Source organism: Lepisma saccharinum, chromosome 29, assembly GCF_977018435.1.
Source record: "Lepisma saccharinum chromosome 29, izLepSacc3.1, whole genome shotgun sequence".
Classification (NCBI taxonomy): domain Eukaryota; kingdom Metazoa; phylum Arthropoda; class Insecta; order Zygentoma; family Lepismatidae; genus Lepisma; species Lepisma saccharinum.
In genome coordinates this window covers 27,491,660-27,513,365 of record NC_139257.1, presented here as the reverse complement: position 1 = coordinate 27,513,365, position 21,706 = coordinate 27,491,660, and the positions used below count along the sequence as shown (strand labels likewise).

Sequence of the window (21,706 nt, the reverse complement as noted above, 5' to 3'; positions counted from 1 at the left end):
CGACGAATGGAGTGGATATTCTAACACTGTGATCCCATGCTTGGCCAAAAGAGCCTGTGCTGATGAAGTATCCACGACTTGCTTTTCCACATATCACGTCGTCGCCTTCTTACTTGCTCACGAAGGGTCGTCAGCACAGTGGTGTAATAATGTTGGTTATTTTGCAATAGCTCGAGTACTCAAGCGACGATCTTTTCGATTCAATTCACCTACATTTGCAATGTTTGATTCCGTTTTTGACTTGCAAGGCCGTCCAAGACGCGAGTCGTCCGCGATCACTTCTCGTCCCTCTTTAAACCTTTGAAACCACTCAAACACTTGCGTGCGTGATAAACACTCATCTCCGTACACTTCCTTTAACAAACCATAAGTTTCTGTGGCGGATTTTTCGAGTTTCATAAGAAACGTTAAATTGATACGCTGTTCTACTTTCATACTTAACATTTTTCCGACGGAGCACAGATGTACGGTTCACTTCGTCCACAAGAGCTACAGTGGAACTGAGCGCCGCGCACCCTGGGCAATCACACAGTCGATAGGCAGGATATCACGTTATACACTCATACAGCGCTTGATCTTGACGCTTTTTTCTTATTGACGCTTCGTTTTGACGCTACGTATCCTCGAGCTTCGGATCCTTAACTCTTTACCTCGGAATTGCTGTTTACCAATGATGCCTCGGTTCTATTTGATTCTGCTGCAGGACCGAAACCTTTTTCTCGCACAATTTAAATTCGGTCCAAGTTGGGTATTGTTACATTGATGAAAGCTTCCTGGACCGTATTTAAATTCATCCGGAAAAAAGCTTCCTGGACCGTATATAAATTGATCTGGTAAAAAAGGTTCCTGGACCGAATTGAAATACTTTACAGATAAAAAGTTTATTTACGGTCCAGAACCCATTTACGCTTGCCATTAAATTTATTTAAAATCCCTGGACCTTTAACAACCCTGGTTATACCATCCACTCGCGATTTTTTCACTAAATATTCCGTGTTCGAGTTCCGGCGTAACCAAAGTTGTTCTTTGTGTATCCCCTTCATCAGTTTTATATAAATATTATTCACACTCAACGTCGCCGATAGCCTACAGAAAGGCTACGTAAAATAAGAAAGTACAAATCTTTTCTCGGAGATTTATCCTCACGCACACACCCCAAAATTCCTCAACACCCTCCTCATTATTTTTTTTTTTTGCAAAAGGAGTTTGTGATAATTTTATTACCAACTTTACCCATACATCCCCTTAAATACAAACTCTCATCCTCCTAAATGGAAAATTTGGGATATGCCCCATATTTATTTGTTCGCCTCATTCCTACCGCCCCCACCTGTCGATTTTTCAGAGCGTGTACAGAAATTATGTAAGGGAGTAATTGTACCATTTAGTTTGGCATTGTGGCTTGTAAGGGATAACTATTTTGGAAGACTTCTTTTCCATGTAGCACATCCGGGAAACTACAGCCTTGCAGGCCAACAAGACTGGCGCCTTGCCTGCCCCTGTGTGTTTGATTGTTGCGTCATCATCTCGTCCAATCACCATTCATCTCCATCGTTCCGATCAGCAAAGAATACCAGAAAAGTTCTACAGTTTGCCAGTTGTAATTTTGGCATTCAATGTTAACTGGGGATAGATTGATTTGATTTATTTTACTTCGCCTTTTGTGCCACTTTTGGCTAATTTGCGAAGATGGGAATGAGTGATGATATGATGAAATTGATGAATGGACACAGAAATATCCATGGCCAGGCCGGGATTCGAACCCTAAATCCATGGCATCGCAGGGCGATGTGCTAACCACTCCGCCACGGCGGCCGGCTAACTGCGGATAGAGTACGTAATGAAAGAATCAGATAAGAATTAAATCAGAAGCCAATAGAAGAGAAACTGGCGCAAAGACAATTAAAATGGTTCGGACACGTGGTAAGAACGGACGAATATAGAAAAGCAAAATTATTTATGGAAGCTAGAACCACATAAATATTAATCCTTATCTGTGCTAGAACAGAAGGAAGGGCAACAAGAGATAGACCCAGGAAGGCATTCGAAAAAGGAATAGAGATGGAAGAAGTGGATAGAAGCAACTCCGACCCAAAAGGAATAAGGTGAAAAAGGAAGAAAGAGAAATGGTAACTGTACATTATCCATTGCGTGTTTTAAACTATACTTTTCTGACACCACGTTTCGAGAAAGCACCTCTTCTCTCGTCTTCAGGTGAAGAAATTTCTTTTTTGCCCGTGGTGAGGGTCGAACCTAGACAGATCTGTGCTCTAGCCAACTACTGCACGGCGCCATCCGAAATTTTGTACTAATTTTCGCTTCATTTAGGCTCAGGGCTCGAAAAATCCCGGTCGCCATGGCGACTAAAATTTCAGCTTGGCGACTGTGATCTTTTGCTGTAATATTGCCGTTTTTTAAGTTTTAGTGTACGAAACTTTCAAGATTCTAAGTTAAAATTGCAGTACAGCGTAAGTTACCAAATTATTTTATCAACGTTGTGAACATTCTATAGAATCAGTAACAATGTCTTACTCTTTGTCCCTCCCCCCCCATTTCCAGTTTTCTCACATAATTTAGCGATGTTTTGATTACGGTGATGCTCAGCTTATAGACTGATTGATTTGCTTTATTTTACTTCGCTTTTTGTGCCACTTTTGGCTAATTTGCAAAGATGGTGATGAATGATGAAATTGATGAATGGACACGTACAAACATCCAAGCCCAGTCCGTGATTCGAAACCGGGACCCCTGGCGTCGTAGCGCAATGTGCTAACCACTGCGCCACAGGGGCTGGCTCAGCTTCTTATAGTATCCACAATTACTAGTAGGTGGTTTCCTGGCGCCTAGCTCTGAAGAAAATTTTTCGGGCACTGTTTATACTGCAATATTAACAATTTTGTACAAGCATTGTCACTAACAGAAACTATTAGTGCATTTTTTTTTCTTTTCAAGTATCCCGAGGGTTTATTTTTTCCCAGAAAATCATCTTATACCTTGGGGCTTATATAACCTCATCAGTTATCACCCAAAATTGATTACATACGTTTCAAGTCAGTTCGTCATTCCAGTTCCATCCTGATGTCTATTTACTGAATGTTGTCCGTACCAAATTACCCACGGGACTGTATTTAATAATAGAACAACAGTGGATCAGAAAGTGGATATTCTACGACATAGTGCTTGGGGAAATATCTTCTCATTGACGTTAATATCTTCGCCGGTAAATTTTTGAGAGCGGATGCTGGCAGCGCTGATCAAAACAGAGTTACGGATGCATGAGGATGAAGTCTTGTTGCCATGACAACGGACCCGCCCCATTCTCGTTCCGAGTTAGCGCGGTTGCCAACTCCGCTCCGTTGGAGCCAAAGCTGGTTCTGTGACATCCTTTAATCTCCTCGTAATGCCAGGCTAAAAAGTGCCTTCCCTATTTGCGACGTGCTTCCGTTTGATTTCCAATTTTGGCCGACCTCCGTGGCGGAATGGTTAGCGCTAAGGCGCAGAGGGTTCCGGGTTCGAATCCCACCCTAGGCATGGGTGTTCTTTGTCTATTTTACTTCGATTTTCTGTCACTTTTGGGCAGTCGCGAGGATGAGTGATGATGTAATGAATTGATGAAGGGACACTCCCTATGAACACTCATGCCTAGGCCAGGAGTTGAACACGGGACCCTGACGTCGTAACGCGGTCTGCGGGTATTCCGAGTGTCCCTGTCTTCCATCAGTTTCATCATATCATAACTCATCATCAACGCAATTAGCCAAAAGTGGCGAAATAAGTGAAGTAATATCAATCGAACTGCCTCAAATATACAAGAATAGGATAGCTAGCTTTGGTGCCCGAGCGCGCTAAGGGGTCGACCCGGCCTGGGTGCATAGGCGTGCGCAGACCCTCTTAATAACGGTGCCAAAAGCCTTGATGCAAGTTCAGTCTGAAGAAAGAGAGAAGGAAAGAAAGAGAGAGAGAGAGAATCCTTTCTCTCTCTTTCCCGCTTCTTTCCTTTCTCTCGCTTCTTTTTTCTTTTCTCTCCTTCTCTCTCTCTCTCTCTCTCTCTCTCTCTCTCTCTCTCTCTCTTTCCCGCTTCTTTCCTTTCCTTTTTCTCGCTTCTCTTTCTTTTCTCTCCTTTTCCTCTCTCTCCTCAAAAGAGAGAGAGAGAGGAAAGAAATAATTCCTCTCTCTCTCTCTCTCTCTCTCTCTCTATTTCTTTCCTTTTTCTTTTTCCTTTTTTCTCTCTGCTACTCTCTCTCTCTCTCTCTGAAAGAAGGAAAGAAGGAAGGAAGGAAAGAAAGAAACAGAGAGGGGGTCAGAAGGAGAAAGAGAGGAGGGGGAGGAGAGGAGAAATACAGAAGAAGAGAGAAAGAGAGAGAGAAAATAGAGAGAAAGAGGAAGATCTCTCTCTCTCTCTCTCTCTCTTTTTCCTCCCTTCTTTCTGAGAAAGAAATACTTCATTCCATCTCACTGTTTTATTGTATTGATGAGTACTAAACAGGGGTGTACATAGTGTGTCCGGATCCACCGAAAACCACTCTGTTTGAAGAATTCCAACTTCCGTGGCACAAAAGTTCTCTGTTCCCCCTCCCTCTTGATTTTCCTTCTCTGTGGTGGACTAATTTACATATAAACATGATTTTATACAGCATATTCAAAGCAACTACACATAATTTATTCATTTCCAACGTGTGACCTCTATGTGTAACACAACTAGGCTAACGAATAAATTGTGTGACTCTTAATAACAAGTAATTTGCTGGAGAACGAAGTGAGATAGTCCAATTACATGGGAAATAAATCCGCCGTAGTTGCTTGAAACTTGCTTTGGCTTCAAGATACTTTTTTCTTAAAGATAATAATATTGTTTAATAACGGTAATAAGTAGGGAGCGGAAGTTAATGAAATGTCATTTTTTTCTGACATTTGCCCATTAAATATATACACTTCGTCTAGAACCCAAAATAGGTAATTTTAAAGTGCATTTTTTTGCATTTTTTGCCAATTTTCAGGTTTTAGGTCATTTCCCCCGATTTTCGGCATTTTTCAATATTTTTCATTTTTCAATATTCGGTGTATTGGTACGTCATATTTTGTCACTTCCTTCATTTTGGTAATATTCTCGAGTCTTTTCACCAAGGTGAACCTAGGCCTATATATATCTCGCAGGATTGCAATTTACGAGCAAGAGAAATGCTGAACTGGTGACAGTCTTTGTTGTATCGGGGGAAACTACCATTATTTTTTTTTTTTGAAAGCAAGATTTCATTTTGTGCAATTACCTTTTCATTTAATGGTAATTTTTTGCATTTTTACGAAATGTTTTCCATTTTTTAGGACATTCTGTAGATCATATACCTATATATTTTTAGGTCATCAACTTCCGCTCCCTAGTAACAAGATTTCTGTGCACTAAATTTCCAAGTAAAAAGAGTATTAGGAGGGCAACTGCCCCACCCCCTAGTCCCCCATGCGCACGCCTATGCTGGCGTAGGTGTAATTTGTGAGCGTCCCCTTCATCAATTTCATCATATCACTCATCCTCATCTTCGTGATTAGCCAAAAGTGGTAGAAAGGTGAAGTAAAATAAACCAACCAATTAAACAATAAACTATTTCATAGTTCCAGTACTCCGTGTAATCAGTAATTTTCACAGGAGTTAAGCATATCAAGATTGTTTTTTTGTTGGGATTCATTTCGTGCATTGTATAAGTTGCACGACTTTCTGATCACCCGCTGTTTCGAAATCGACGTGCGAGCTTTGGGTTTGTTCTACTCGCGGGAGATGGCAACACTGCGCGTTAGTTCGCGGGGAAACCGCTGTCGGGCTCCGCGCTGCTAGTGTACGGTGTTCTCCCTGGTGGAGATGACATGGATGCTTTATCAGTAGCGCGTAAACTTGTCTGCGACGATTCGGGGAACTGCTGATAGTGTGGCTACCGCGACGGCATGGATGTTAGTGTGCGGGACGTGTCGGTGGAACGAACGTGGGACTCCTGACTCCGCGGGTCGGGGGCAAACAAGAATGCCGCTACGCACCCAGATGTGGAGTCGATTGTGCGTACTGTTTCAGCAGTTCCGGTCTCAGAACTCCGGTTCGATTCCGGGTGGCGGTCTCGTTCCGGATGGCGAGGACGTTGAGGAAGACGAGGAGACGTTGCTGCGTCGGCAGGCCATCGTTTCTCATCGGCTGAGAAGGTAGACTTGTTTTGTTGTTTATTTTGCATTGTTGGCGTCGGATGTTTGCGGTGGTGACGATGTGGGAGGCACGTGGTTCCAAGATTCCTGCAACCCCTTTTGAGATCTCTACCGTGTATTTATATCTGTCCAGGTTTTTGTCCTCTGGAGTGCTGGAGGCTCGTGATTCTTTTGTTGTGTGTTTGCTGCGTATATATAGAGCACAGACACAGTAGCGTGCCCAGGATTTTCAAGGGGGAGGTTACGTATACTTGCTTAAGTAATTCGCCTTCATTTTGCCATCTTTTCGTGCCTTTGACGTCCATTTCCAGGAAAACTGGGCCAAAGGGTTTTTTAACCCCCCCCCAACCCCCCGCCCTTTGGGCACATCGCACAGACCATAGTCGACACCATGTGAGTGCAGAGGGGTGATTTGGTACCCCCATATTTCTTCTCAATAGTGAAGATTGATTGAGTTGGTGGTTTAAGTCCACTTTATGCACAGTAAGGCTAATCGGGACTGGACCTACAGTGGGATCCAAACCACTATGTACCTCCACCGGGAATTGAACCCGGGACCCCTTGATTACAAGGCGACGATGCTACCACTGCGTCTTCTCAATAGTAATAAATAAATTGTAAACATATCCAAGTGAGCGGTTGAATTTTTTTAAAACCTAAAAAATTTTAGTTACATTAACATGACGCCTCCTTGTAGATTTATATTTATATTAATTATTTTATTGTTATTATTAATAGTTGTTTTTCCTTATCATACTTTATTATTGAATTTTTATTTGGGAGTATTTTTTATGTTGTGTCTCGATGGCGTAGTATAAACGTAGTTTCCTTGTCATCATGGGGTTCCTAGTTTGATACCCGGTAGAGGCACATAGTTGTTTCGATCCCATTTTAACTTATAGCTCCAGTGCCGATTGACCTATCTGTGTATAAGATTGACTAAACGCATTCATGTATTTATGTAGGAAATTGTACGTGCATTTTATCCGCGCAAACAACCGTAAGGAAGACATTTTTTAATATTTGCAAATTGTAAAATATCGATTTTTATTTCTAGTCAGAAACGGAACTACAATTTTAATGTTTGAACAAAAGTTGGCATAGACATGAGCGGCCAAAGTCACAAAAATTTTGAGCAACTAATTTTCCATCGGTGGGGGCAAATGTCTCTCTTGTCCCCAGCTGGATACGCCAATGCCTGTCTTGTCCCTGTGCTAGAGAAAATCTCGGTCTCGTCTCGAAATAATGCATGCAAAGTGTAATAAAATATTAATTGCAAACCTAAAACGTTCATGCATATTATAGACCACACACAACCAGGTACCCACCTTCGTGGTGTATATGAGTAAGTACAGATATTCTCATTCTTTATACAGGGTGACCCAAAATAGTTAACCGAACACATAAGGTAACGGTTCTACATTTCGGTTACCTTTTCTTGGACTAGCGCCCTCTTTTATTTTGGTAAAAACCTTGAGCGTATCTCCCACTTTAAAATTCGGAACTGTATTGTGGGGCAGTTACTCTCTCGCTCTAGTAATGGGTTTAAATCATATCTCGTCTCGTAAGCTTCGACGAGTGTGTTCTTGTTGTCTTGTTGAATTGTGTTCGCTATAATTTCCCTCGGGTGTAAAGGAGACATTCTCTGAGTGCACTGAAATATCGACGTGCCTTTCACGTAGTGCACTCTGGACATTTTTGCAGGCTGACGAGGCTCGGATCCAGATGTTACAGTTGGGTGGGAGGGGGATTTCTGTCGGGTACTTCACCTCACAGAGAACCAATTCTACATTTTCACTTTGATAAACAATATGTAGTACTCTAAACATGAACCAAGCAGACTTTCATATTCTAGAGATTAGTCTGTTGTTTTTGCAGAAATAGGGGTCCAGGGCTGAAATAAATATTATTGTATATCCTTACCATAATTCCTTGTATTGCCACGGTAAACTGAACAACTGAATCCCCCATCGAGACACATTAGCACAGTGGTTCGTATCCGAGTTTAAACTTCAGGCCCAATTCCGATCAGCGTATCATGAAGATAAAGTGAACTTTAATCAAACTTTAAAAAAATGTTCTCTGGCCTTTAAAACTTTGTGTTAAAAGACAGAACTTTTGAGTTTTTTTAAAAAAAAATGGCATAATAATATATTCAAAAACTGGCAGTTGGAAGGGGCCCCGTGGAACCGCGTGTGTGTTCTGTCCCTGTGTGTTATTGCCTCATGATCAATCTCAACACCTGCCTCCCCGATGGCGCAGTGGTAGCGTCGTCACCTTGTAATCAAGGGGTCCCAGGTTCGATACCCGGTGGAGGCACATAGTAGTTCCGATCCCACTTTAAACTGTAGGTTCATTCCCGCTTAGCCATACTGTGCATAAAGTGACTTGAAACACCAACCCAATCAATCTCATCACCACTTATCCTCATCGTCGCGATAAGCCAATAGGGACAGATAAGCAACGTAAAATAAACCAAATCAACAAGTATAGTATCTGTAGTACTGGTCCTTTGTCCAGCGTTTCTACTCCTAAGGTGCCAAATGTAAATTATTGAAGAAAAAATAATGTTTTGTTTTCCTAATACAAGGTGCCGGTCCTTTGTGTGGCCAAAATACAGTCTCGTTGTTTGTCATATATTTTTGGAACACATCAGAAGAATCTGCTCTGCACATATTTCTTCCTGCTATAACTCGACTAATTTTTTTGGCTTCTGCCAGCGTACATATGGCGCAAACGCCAACCTTTTTGTAGAGAAGGAATAAAAAAACCTCCTGGACAACCTCCAGAGTTTTTCAAAGCATGGAGTTTTCTTTCGGTGTTCTCTCAAGCACATCTCTAAATTTAGAATCTGAACATTGGTTCCAAGCTGTTTTTTCTGAAGCTCTGCGTTGGCGGTGAAGTCAAAAATATTGCCCGTCAATTTTGAAGTGAAAAGTGCTGAGAAGTAATGTAATTGAAAGATAGGTGCGCTAAATAAGTTAATGTTTTTTGTATGCCACGACAGTTGTTTTGGCGGGTTCGAATTCTGGCCTGGCCTTTTCTTTGTCTCTCTTCATCAATATCATCGGATCATCACTCATCCTCATATTCGTGATTAACCAAAAGTGGAAGAAAAGCTAATTGGAAACTCCTAGCTCATGCATGTTTTCCCCAGTTTGGGGAAAGGTGTGGGATGCTTGTATGGATCAACATAGCGAAAATGCAGTGAATGGGGCTAAGCCTATGTAATTTATCGTAGTGTAAGATGCTTTATAATAATTTTCCTAACGCATCCCTCCCTTGAGCACTGCTCCCCCTCCTACGAGAAGAAAATCCTCCGTGGGCTCTTAAATAAAATATTATACGGTTATTATTAGGGAATATAGCCGTTTTCTCACCGATCGTTTCAGATATGTGTTTTAGGACATGAAATCAAGTAAAATGAACACACTTTGTTGCACTTTTTCGGGAAATTAGCCCATTTATACTCTATTTACCCCCTCTTTGATGCTTCAGCACCATCTCCCTTCGTTTTCTGCCATCTTTTGTTAAACATTGGTCAGAGAAAATAAATCATCTTCAGTTTTCCACTCTTCTTGAGCAGCCACATAAAATCCTATAGCCTCATTTTGTAGAGCAGAACGAGAGCTATAAAGTAATATAATAGAATTTATAGTGCGTTTATGTTATTTCCTACAGTGTTGAATAAAAAATGATAATGTAACTGGTTTAGACCTGAATAAAGATATATTTCAGCACTATTTTCCCCTTCCCGACCATAATTTTGCACCTTAAAATCCTTTCCCTAGTTATACACCCCTCTGCATGCATTATAAAATCACAGCCGTTAGTATTATGAAAGTTAAATTTTGGAAGAGAATTTTGGTGACTTTCATAGTCAAGGGAATGCCTATTATGTGCCTTGTTTTAATTTAGTGCCTATTTTTCACATTTTTAGTTCCTAGAAATCCCGGATCTATAAATAACAAAAAATACGAATCGTCAGGATTATGAGTAAAATAGGGTTCCACTTTTTTTTTGTCTCTCCACAATGGCTTCCACCAGATTTCTTCGTTTTCACACACGTCTGGAAGCCTTACGACAGTTGCCAATGGCGTCCGCAGGATTTTTTTCTCATGGGGGCCGTAGTCATTGTAACGTTTATTACTATTATTATTGCTTTTGTTGTTATTGGTTACTACTACTACTACTTGACAAAACATAAAATTCTAATTGAATTGAAAATACTTTGGCGTTGTATACAAGTTCAGTCTCGAGTCTACTAATTAGACAGAAACTGGATTCGCCATTTTTCCTTTCAATAAGCATCTAACCTATCCCTTTGTATTTTCGTACTTTTTCACAATCAGAGTCGGAGACTAATTAATCTATTGTCCTTCATGGTACCTCTAATCCATTTTTTTACGTGCCGAAGGGTACTGTATAATAATAATAGTTGTTTATTTTAAAGTACTGAGAACGGTTAAAAAGAAAGAAACGTTATGCAGCACTGTGTCACAAAGAGTAACATAAAAGGATTAACTCATAATGTTTATTTACTGGAAATCTCATTTTATACCTAAATATAATATTTTATGGGAAGTGATAGTTAAAATCATCAGTTAATATTTTTATAAATTCACCATTTTTCAAATTTACTAATAATAATTTTTTGTTTTGTTTTTTGGAACGTTATATACTATCGTATTTATAAAGTATTCACTATCAATCCTATTTGACAAAATGTTTTGTATCGATATATTAATTTTATATTTCCTTCTTGAGCTCAAGGTTGGTAAATTATGTATCTCCAACCACTCCATATAATTTAGTGATATGTAACTATTCTTCATTTTCATTCAAATTAACCTAATAAATAATTTCTGAATTGATTCAATTTTCTCGGTATGACTATTTGCTGCTACGTTCCATAATTCACTTCCATATTCCACTAATGGTCGAACCAAAACTATAAATAGGAATCTAAAAGTTTCAATTCTATTAAAGGAAGTCCAATTAAAAAATATGAAACCTGAAACCTTTTTAGCTTTTTTAATAACAATAATAATAATAATAGTTGCTGTAACTTACATACTGTAACAGAAAACAATATATTTTGTTATAAAATATCTACAATTTCACCATTCGAATTACATTGTCTTTCCAGAAATCTAAGGGGGCACTTGCCCCTCCTCTTCCCACTGACCTCCTCCTGGAGGCACCCTTGGCCGTTGCTATGCAGCTACTGAAAGAGTTGTCAGAGAAACAAGATAGTCATTTAAGTTAACTGGGTCGTTAACTAAATACAAAGCTCTTCGCATTAACCGCATTTGGTCCAGTTAGAAACAAAACTACCGTTATCCATTTCAGGAAATGCGTTTATGACTTGCAGTTTTTAAGGAGCTGTTGAAGCTGATACAAGTGGTTCGTGAAGATAATGTCCCTAGCTGCTACCGAGACATCGGTCAGTTTATACTGTTAAGCTTTTAATTTACGGCCAGCAGCAGATAAACTTATTTCCATTGCACGGTTGCCTTATTTTGCAATATAGGGGAGTGGGGCAATGTAGCAGAATAGTCGATCTCCGTGACAGAGTGGTTAGCACAACGCTACAACGCCAGTGTTCCCGGGATCAACCCAGGCAGGGGTCAGGGGGGGCTGAGCCCCCTGGAACTGCCTTCAGCCCCTTCTTATTACAGTCGGGCCGCGATAACAAGCAGTGTGCAATCAGAACGCAGAACGTGACCAAATTCTGTCTCCTCGTTGGCTGCCATGTGGCTGGGGGTTTTCTGCGTTGCCACATTCGCACAAACGAGCAGACAGGTTAATCAGCTGTTAAAAAGCTCTGGAAAAAATAAAACGTCACGCGAAATTAAGGACGTACGTACCAGTATGCTAATATATGTTATTTCGGTCGTTAAGTGATAAATTAACAAATCTAGAAGTTTGAATCTGAAGTTTCTTGTAGGTTAACGTTAACTTCCCGTGTGAATTTTATTTTCTGGCAAGCATGAAACATTTTCTCTTCCTGCTCGACTCAGCAACCGAAATCCTTCACTGAAAGAACCTCTGTTGTGTTTATATTATGGTACATTGCAATCATGAGCTACCGGCATCTTTTTACTTGTGTTGTATCGTATCACAATTACCTACAAAAGAAACTATTTTCTGTAATGTGTTTGCAGTGAAGAGTAAAAATGTAGACAGCAGATATTATTTTGCTCACAACTTTCGTGAGGATAAATTCACAGAACATGAACAAAATATATTTGTTAATCGTATTTATAAAAAGAAGTCTAAATAGCGGCAAGTATTTAGAAGATTGTCTTCTCTAGACTGTAGAAGGTTCTTTCACAGGGGAGCTTTTTTATCTGTACCTTCGCTGCCCCTGTTGCGACCTCCCGTTTACACAAATTTGTGACTTTGATGTCATCATGCAAATTCCCTCCGCATCTGCGTCAAAGGTCAACAGCTACCATGTCTTGGAAACGACGGGGAGTTTCGTTGCTTCCGGCGGGGGGTGGAATGTATTGTAGGCACTATGATTGAATATTGTGCATCTTTTTTTGTGTGTGATATAAATGTCTGTATCATCGGGACGTGTAGGGAGGGATGATGTCAGTAGCAGTTAACACTTCAAAAAAACGTTTTAAAAGATATAGAAAAATGTAGTATTTGTATGACATTCCTAAAATTCATATAACTTAATGACCACAACACACATAATTTACCTTCATTTAATACTGTTAAACTTTTGAAAATGGGACTTGATTTACAAAGCCCCCCCTTGATAACTCGTGACCTCCCCCCCACCTGGAGATCAATTCTAGTTACACGGGCCTGGTTCAACCTGATGAGCTATTATCCAACACACGAGTTTTTCATTATCTTTTCACATTTCATACTGTTGTGTACTGAAATGCATAGTTGTTATACTTTGTTATTAATTTTTCCATACCTAGTCCAAGAAATAAATATAAAAGTTGGGGGAAATTTTAGTGGTAAAAGTATGTTGTTTGACTTCTCACATCAAACTGTTAAAAATTTGGAACCACTTATTATCTGGATTAAATGGTAGAATCAGGGTTGTTAAATGTCCAGGAACACATAAATTCCAATGGGTTCTATTGGGTTCCGCTGCAGTACCGAAACCTTGTTCTCGCACTATTTAAATTCGGTCCAACTTGCGTATTGTTGCATTGAAACAAAGTTCCGGGACCGTATTCAAATTGATCCGAAAAAAAGGTTCCCGGATCGAATTGAAATACCTTACAGATAAAAAGGTTCTTTACGGTCCAGAACCCATTTACGCTTGCTGATTTTCTCTCCTGGACCGGAATTGAATTTATTTAATACTCCTGGACCTTTATCAACCCTGGTAAAAGTAAGTTGTTTGACGTCTCACATCAAACTGTTAAAAATTTGGAACCATTTATTCTCTGGATTAAATGGTAGAATATAAAAATATAACGTGGTTCCTGTATTTTTTCACTAGTTTTTTCGATCAGCTTTTACTCTGGTTATTCTGTTAGAATATTAATTAACTTACCTTTATTCTGTTATTAACAATAATAATGAGCAACAGTTACAACAAAACCTTTTACAACTTCAAATGAAAATGTTAATTTCCGGGGAAGGGTCGACGGACCGATGCGACTCGCTGGGCACAGTTCCAATTGGTCTATTTGAGTAAAGGGTGACCCATCCACGCACCCAAATGTCAACCTCTCGTCCACGTAGTACACCCTGAACTGCATTTTGCAGAGTAGCGAGGCTCTGGCGTCTGAACCTACGGCCTCTGTAGGGCTGTGTGTGTTTGGTTCGTATGTGTGCCGAGTGTCCCCTTACAGCCTCAGCTTTTAACCCACGTAAGAATATTTTAGTCCTTCGACATTAAGAGTTATGTAACATTATATTTTAGTTGTGGAAAGGTGCCGGACCCCGTATAATGTTCAAAATAGCCTAAGCGATGACGTACCCACAATTTCAAATTAAATCAATCTATTTGAGCATAAAGTGGACTTGAAACTTGGTTCCGTTGTGCGAACAGTACGTCACCATCTACGAGGGTAGTTTGAAAAGTAAGGTAAACGAAGCACCATAATCTAAATCGATCCACGGTCGATAAGTTTGATCCTTCAGACTAGCCCTTGCAGAGTTTCAGCCCAGTGATGGCAGGAAGTAGATGAACGTGCAAGCATTTTCAAAACTCGTGGACAAAACCATCAGGACAATGCACCTGTTCACACGTCAACGGTTTCTATGGCTAAAATCCATAAAATTAAGTTCAAATTGTTGGATAATCCTCCCTATTAGCCTGATCTAGCTCCCTCTGATTTCTGTTTGTTCCATAACCTCAAAGATGGCTTGGAGGATAACGATGAAGTGATTCATGCTGTGAACGGCTATTTTGCAGGCCAGGAGAATTCATTTTATAAACAATAACCTCACAAAGCACTGGGCTGAAACTCTGCAACGGCTCGTTTGAAGGATCAAACTTATCGATATGGTGCTGCCATACTTTTCAAACTACCCTCGTAATCTTGTATCTCAGAGTGTAACGGTAGTATTCAAGGGTTGCATACAGCGAAGTAAAAGTGTAAAGATTTTCCTTGCATGAAACGACGCGGAAGGTCACCTTGAAAACGTCCAATTTATGGATACAATCGTCCTCCCCAATCCTTCCTTTCTGTGGCCTTTATCTCTGGTTTCCAGTACCGCAAGGCGGAGATGTTTAACTAGCCCTTCCTCCAGCCGCTGACTGTAACCCTGGCAACAAACCATCTCCCCAGTCCCCCACTCGGTGGAACATCACCTCGGCGTGGCCGTATCGACTGCTCCCGTGTGTCGGAATTGGAACCTTCTATCGGATCCCCCCGGTCCACCCCTTCTCTCCCCTCTCTCAAGGGGTTAAACCGTGCGCGGTGTTCTGAGCATTGAAGTAGAAGAAGAATTCACTCGTTAATGTCCGCACTCATTGTAGCCACGTGAAGGGAAATTTTCTCTCGTGCAGGGAAATTCAGTGGTGAAAAGGTGAGATTTTATGAAAAATATATTTGCTGGGAAATTCAAGAATAACAGATGCGTTTTCAGTGCACAGGAAGCAATAATTTTCATGATTCATTTTTTCATTTACTCCCCCGTCATCATTAAAAAAAACAACATTGTAATAACACACCTTGAAAAATAAAGTTATGTTAAATGTTGCAATGAACTTGTTTGCATTCCGTATATTTTTCTCGCAGTTTGCAGTATATAATTGCAATTTCTGTATTTCCATAATTTAGAATGCATTATATGCATTCATGTCCGGATATTACTAGAATAATTAAATCAAGAAGACTTAGGCTATGTGGCACGAACGGGAGAGGAAAGAAGAGTTCACAGGATTCTTGTTGAAAAACCTGACGGTAAGAGACCAGTAGGAAGGTAGGGCCTCCCGATGGCGCAGTGGTAGCGTCGTTGCCTTGTAATCAAGGAGTCCCGGGTTCGATACCCGGTGGAGGAACATATTGGTTCGGATCCCACTTTAAACTGTAGGTCCAGTCCCGATTAGCCTTACTGTGCATAAAGTGAACCAACTCAACTCAACCAGTAGGAAGGCCAAGACGAGGATTGAGGGATAACGTTGAGATGAACCTAAAGGAAATCGATAAGGATGGAAAAGATCGGATTGATCTTGCCCAGTATAGGGACAGATGGAAGACTTGTGTTGCTGCAGCCATGAACTTTCGGGTTTAAGAATTCTAGAGAGTGAGTATTTTATAGACCTACCCCCGTGGCGGAGTAGTTATCACACCGCACTAAGGCGCAATGGGTCCAGGTTCGAATCCCGGCCTGGGCGTAGTGATCATCCTCACTTTGCTCGTGATTGATTCATTTAGAAGCTGAATCAGAAATAGAGAGAGATCTAAAAAAAATAATGCTTTTTCAGAATTCAGCAAATTTAGTTGTTCATGTGTGTTTGTGTTTGAAGAATTAATGATCAACATCAACCTAATTGAAGCTTGAGCGTCGGCAGTATTTTGAAGTATGCGCTCTGAGTCCTTTGTTTAAATGCCTTGTGTTATTACCCTATTAAACCTAAAACGGGATTTGCATTCTTCTGCCTCTTAAATCACGGTATCGTACTCTTGTTTACGGCTCCCTATTTGAATTGCAAACATTCCCCAGTGCGTAATTTAAAGATGTAGGTCAGCATCTCTGTTATTGATTAAAGTTTAAATTTGTCTTTGCAGAACATGTGCGTATTAGATTGAACTTTAATGCAGTGATTCTCAGTTTGTGAACAAGGCTGAGAACTGGTACTTGAAAAAAAGTATTTGCAAAAAATTATTTTTACATTGGAAGAAGTGGAAATCAACAAAGTTTCCTACACAAAGTGACATATTGAAAGATCACTTGCATTTGAGAGGCTCGGGTGTAGAACATGGTAAGTGACTCTTGATAATTTTTGAGTTGCAAAGCAAAATGTACCATCCTTCAATTTTCGAGTGAAATTGCATTGGACTCGGTGAAGCTTTGTGCAATTGGCAAACGCAACACGAAAACAATTTATGTACAGTATAGCTTCTAATAATCTTTTTTCTTAATGAACTCAGAAATGGCCAAAATGTCACTTATGTTTTGCACCTGAGCCATTTCATTTGTATTTACAGAATGTGGGTGTATATGGGATGAAGGTTTAAGATACTTGATTATTATTAATATTACATATTCTTTGATACTACATATTTAGCTACATATCCTTTTGATAATGTATTTAGGTACTAGAATTCGCTTATTTCAGCAAGAAAAGAGGAGTAACCCAGCTGAGAGTCCATACCCTAGAAATGGAAATAATTACCGCCAACAGCGTCAGTTTAGATCACCACGAGAATATCCAGCATCCAGAGGTAATCCTTACGATAGAAAAATCTTGACACGTTCTTTAGTCAAAAGAACATTATTTAACTAAAAGAGCAAATAATAAATTCACATGAAAGACTCGAAAGCATTCGCGTGATGCCTCTCAGTGTATGGGGTAATCTCTCTGTTAGTTCGTCAAATAAAAATCAAAGTTAAGTTTGCACTATGAAAAAGGAAGTCTATTTTACTTCTTTGCAAACTAAATACTTATATCCTAACATATAATCCATGTCACTCAAAGAAATTCAACTTCTTATAATTCAACTTGATCACTCTATTCCAAAAACCGAGCCCGAACGTCAAAGTCAAGACAAAAGACACTGGTAATTGCCATGGTAAAAGCCCTTACAAGATAAGTATATGCAGGTTAGTCACTATCCTGACATTATCAGTGATAGGTAAATTACAGAAATTAAGATTAAAGAACAATAAACATTTGTACTAGAGAAAAGATAATTACTAACAATAAATATTAGTGCAATGGGAAAGGACGTGTCAAGGTTTAAGATACCTGATTATTATTAATATTGCATATTCTTTGATACTACATATTTAGCTACATATCCTTTTGATAATACATATTTCGGTACATATTTGATCAATTATTGTTACATATTTATGTACATATTTTGTACTTTAATATTACATAAATATCCGGCGTCTAGTAATCAATCTTTTTAACAAATCCCTCCTCAACACCTTAGCGTTGCACAACAGAGAGACGGTTGATGATATCTGCTTAAGTTGCAGTTCGAACGTACGCGCACCTTTAACTTATTGGATAACCTATTCCCCCAGCATAAAAAAGTGCCGTGCACTTCCCATCATGCCTTGCTAAGCATGCGTCCTCTACGAACACCCCACTTTCTAGCTTGCCTCTGTGTACTGATTATCACGATGATCAATTTGACGTTAACACCGTGTGCAGCGTCGCGTAAAGCTTTGCTTCGCCCTTTAAAAAACACCCTTCCGCCCTTGCTGATAACAATGGCTTTGATCAATTTTCCATAGCTTGGATCTCCAAGTGTCGTGTTAGGGCGAGTTGAGGGGTGGATGAAACGCGAACCTATATTAACGTGTATTGTACAGAGAGTGTAAAAAGAATTCGTGCTTCTCGAAATTTTAATTTGAAGAAGTTTTCACCCTGTTATTTCGACTATAATGTCCTGTGATGTGCTGCAGTCTTGTAGGTCTACATCATTTGGAAGTAGTAGTTACTTATAACGTGGTTAGAAGTAACAGTTACTCTTTTTGAAATAAGTTACTTTTTGGGGAAATGCTTAATCTTAAGTAACTACTTTTAAAAGTAAGTGACTGTAACGGAGTTACTTTTTCACAATATAAGTAACGTTTTGAAAACATACTTTACCACACTTTATCTTGATAATTTAAAACGTGGGAGAAGAGCTGACGTTGACATCTCTGTCCCAATTATGTGTCTTCTAGAGATCCTAAGATGAAAGGATTTTATGGAATTGAATAAGGCAAGGAAGCTAGGCTTCGTTGGATTGTAAATTCGGATCCCACTGTAGGTTCATTCCCGATTACCATATATGTGCATAAAGTGGGCTCAAGATAAAAAAGTCAAACTCAAAGTAAATTGCTAGGGTAGTTATTTGGCCCTAAAGGTTTCCAAGACTACTTGGGGTTGTTTTAATTGGTGTTTTAAGTCTTCTTTGTGCACTGTTACGTATCCAATAGGACCAAGTAATGTAAATAGTTTGCCAAAGAGGAATAGAGATGGCAGCACCAGGCGGGCAAGATTAAGAATTAACATAATATATATGAATAACTTTATAAATAAGAACAAAGCAGATTGGAAAGATGAAAAACAATAGAATCTACTATAAGAAGATAAATAATAAATATAAAAGAAATAAATTAATGTATATACGCGATAAATCAAACCAGTGATCATATGTAAATTGATCAGAAAACTAAAGAAGTCAAAGCACTGATACAAATTTGTGTGTTTGAACAGATATTGCATCTGTGTGATTGATTTACCATTCCAATAGCGGAAATTTTGTTTACATCAGTGGCGGCGCGTTCCGGTCGACGACCCACAGCTCTTTTGGTTGCGCGTTTTAGCCGTAGCACCTACTTGGATGCGCGTGTCAGTCGCTTGGCACCAAGTATACACTCTGTTGTACCCAGTTAGTGTTGGCGCGTTCCAATCGCAGCCGCAAGGGAGCATATTACTTAGTATATTTCCCAAAGTTTAAGGGAAAAAGTTGGAAAGAGGATATATGAATTCATAAATCATCAAAAAGCTGAAACAGAAGGAAGTCTAGATCCAGACCGTTCATTAAGAAGGAAGTCCAGATCCAGACCGTCCATTAAGAAGGAAGTCCAGATCCAGACCGTCCATTAAGAAGGAAGTCCAGATCCAGATCTGTCCATTAAGAAGGAAGCTCACGTATAGCAATGGAACAAACAGGTTTTTTTTTCTTATTTTAAAGAAAAAGAGGCTGATATAAAACTAGAACTGGGTAAACATCATTTTTTTTCGAATAAAACTACATGCCAGACTTTTACTGCAGCAAAACACTCCGAAACAACTGCACATCTGCACTCATTGTGCTTAATTGAATAGAATTTAATAACGGGAACAATTGGCCCGAATACAGCCAATTGAAATTGACATTTCAAGAATAACTGGCCACTATTGAATGCTGATCTGGATAATTCAATGTTAGAAGTCCCTTAATTGATACGAGTGCCAGGTTGCATCAAATTTGGTAATGACGCAATTGTTTAACTTCATTACTACAAGTAAATAAAGAGTGTACGAATGCTTTTTGCTGCTCGTTTAATCTCCATTTGTGGAAGGTTTGAACAAACTAATTAATTTGGGTTTGTTCGTATATTCTCTTTTTCTTTCTCTTCTCTTTTCCCCACCTTGTCGCTTCCTCTCCCACCTTTCCTCTCGTTCATTATTTTTTCTCCATATTTTCTTTATCTTTTTCCTTTTTCTGTATATTCTATTTAAATATCTTCGTTTACTCTCGTCTTTCATTTCTCTCTAATCTACTCTCTCTATATTTTTATATTTCTGTTCTCTCATCTTCCATTTCTGTTTTCTTTGTCTCCTTTGTCTTCCCCATTTCTCCCTCTTTTAACTTCCCTTTCTCTCTAATCTTCCACTTGACTCTCGTTTATCTTCCTTTTCTCTCTTTTACCGTCGTTACTCTTATTTTCTTTCCTCCCCCTTATTTTATCTCCTCATAGCTTCTTTCCTCTCCCTTATCTTCTCTTTCCACAGTTTGATCTTCTCTTTCTCCTCTTGTCATATCTTTCCATTCTTTTTTATCTTTCCAATATTTGATCTTCTCTTTCTCCTTTTGTCATCTCTTTCTCCTCTTGTAATCTCTTTCTCCTCTTGTAATCTCTTTCTCCTCTTGTCTTCTCTTTCTCCTCTTGTCTTCTCTTTCTCCTCTTGTCTTCTATTTCTCCTCTTGTCTTCTATTTCTCCTCTTGTCTGCTATTTCTTTTCTTGTCTACTATTTCTCCTCTTGTCTTCTATTTCTCCTCTTATCTTCTATTTCTCCTTTTATCTTCTCGTTTTCCTCTCTTGTCTTATCTTTCTCCTCTCTTATCTTATCTTTCTCCTCTTTTCTTCTCCTTCTCTTATATTCTCTCTTATCTTCTCTTTCCTTCTCTTTTATCTTCTTTCCTTCTCTTTTATCTTCTTTCCTTCTCTTTTATCTTCTTTTCCTTTTTCTCCTTATCTTTTCCTCTTTCCACTCATTTGTCTTCTCTTTGCTGTATGTTTTCTTATTTCCACTCTATTAACTTCTTTTATTTTCCCTTTTCCTCTCTTTTATCTTCTCCTTCCCTGTCTATCTTTACCCCTCTTTTCCCTGTTTTTGCTCTTCTTTTCCTCTTTTTTCACTCTTTTTATCTTCTTTTCTCTATCTTCTTTCCACTCTCTTTATCTTCTCTTTCCGTCTCTTTCATCTTTTCCTCTCTTTTGCTCTCATTTTTACTTTTATCTTTTCATCTTTTTCCACTCTTTTATCTTCTTTCCTCTATCTTTTCTTCTTTCCACTCTCATATTTTCTCTTTCCCTCTCTTTTATCTTCTTTCCACTCTATTATCTTCTCTATACCTCTTTTCCCTCTCTTTCTCCTCTCATATCTGTTCTTTCTCTTTATTTTTTGGTCATTCCCGGTTTCATTTTTCTCACTGTTTCATTTTCCCCTTGGTTTATTACGTCTCCTTTCTCTCTCTTTATGTTATGTTAAAATTTCCTTTTCCTGCGATCTTCCTTTCACTGCCATAGACAGCTGTAATAATTGGAGCGCCAGTCCCCTTTTTTTCACACGCCCGATAGTGATGGGAGACTGCTTCACGTGTTTTCACATAATGAAGCACGTTCAACCGCGACCTTGAGAATACCGGAAGCCCAAGGATTTCTCATTGCAAACAGAACGCGCTTCCTTCACTTGTTGCAGTGTCAGTCAGTGTTGTTCCTTTTGCTTTCATCGAAGCACGGTTAGGCATTTCATTCTTATTGCTTGCTAAATTGAACATGGATGTGTGGTGTGGACGTGGTATCTGATGGAAACATCTTTAGGAAGACGAGTTAGACTCAAGACATGAATAGCAGCGTTATCATTCCATTGGAGAT

General features: G+C 39.3%; 1 protein-coding gene across 5 annotated transcripts in view; it reads left to right on the top strand.

The window, feature by feature from the left end:
- Positions 1-21,706, top strand: part of csw (protein tyrosine phosphatase non-receptor type corkscrew) — a 360,418-nt gene that overhangs the window by 37,040 nt on the left and 301,672 nt on the right. For 2 of the 5 annotated variants that reach the window (XM_083114866.1, XM_083114865.1), the window contains exon 1: positions 5,885-6,183. The exons of 1 other annotated variant lie outside the window; for it this stretch is intronic. In XM_083114866.1, coding sequence (XP_082970992.1) covers positions 5,939-6,183 — 245 coding nt within the window. In that variant the 5' untranslated portion in view covers positions 5,885-5,938. Of the gene's footprint in view, positions 1-5,884; positions 6,184-21,706 lie in introns of those variants that run through there. 2 more of the 5 variants (XM_083114868.1, XM_083114867.1) reach the window with 1 other exon arrangement.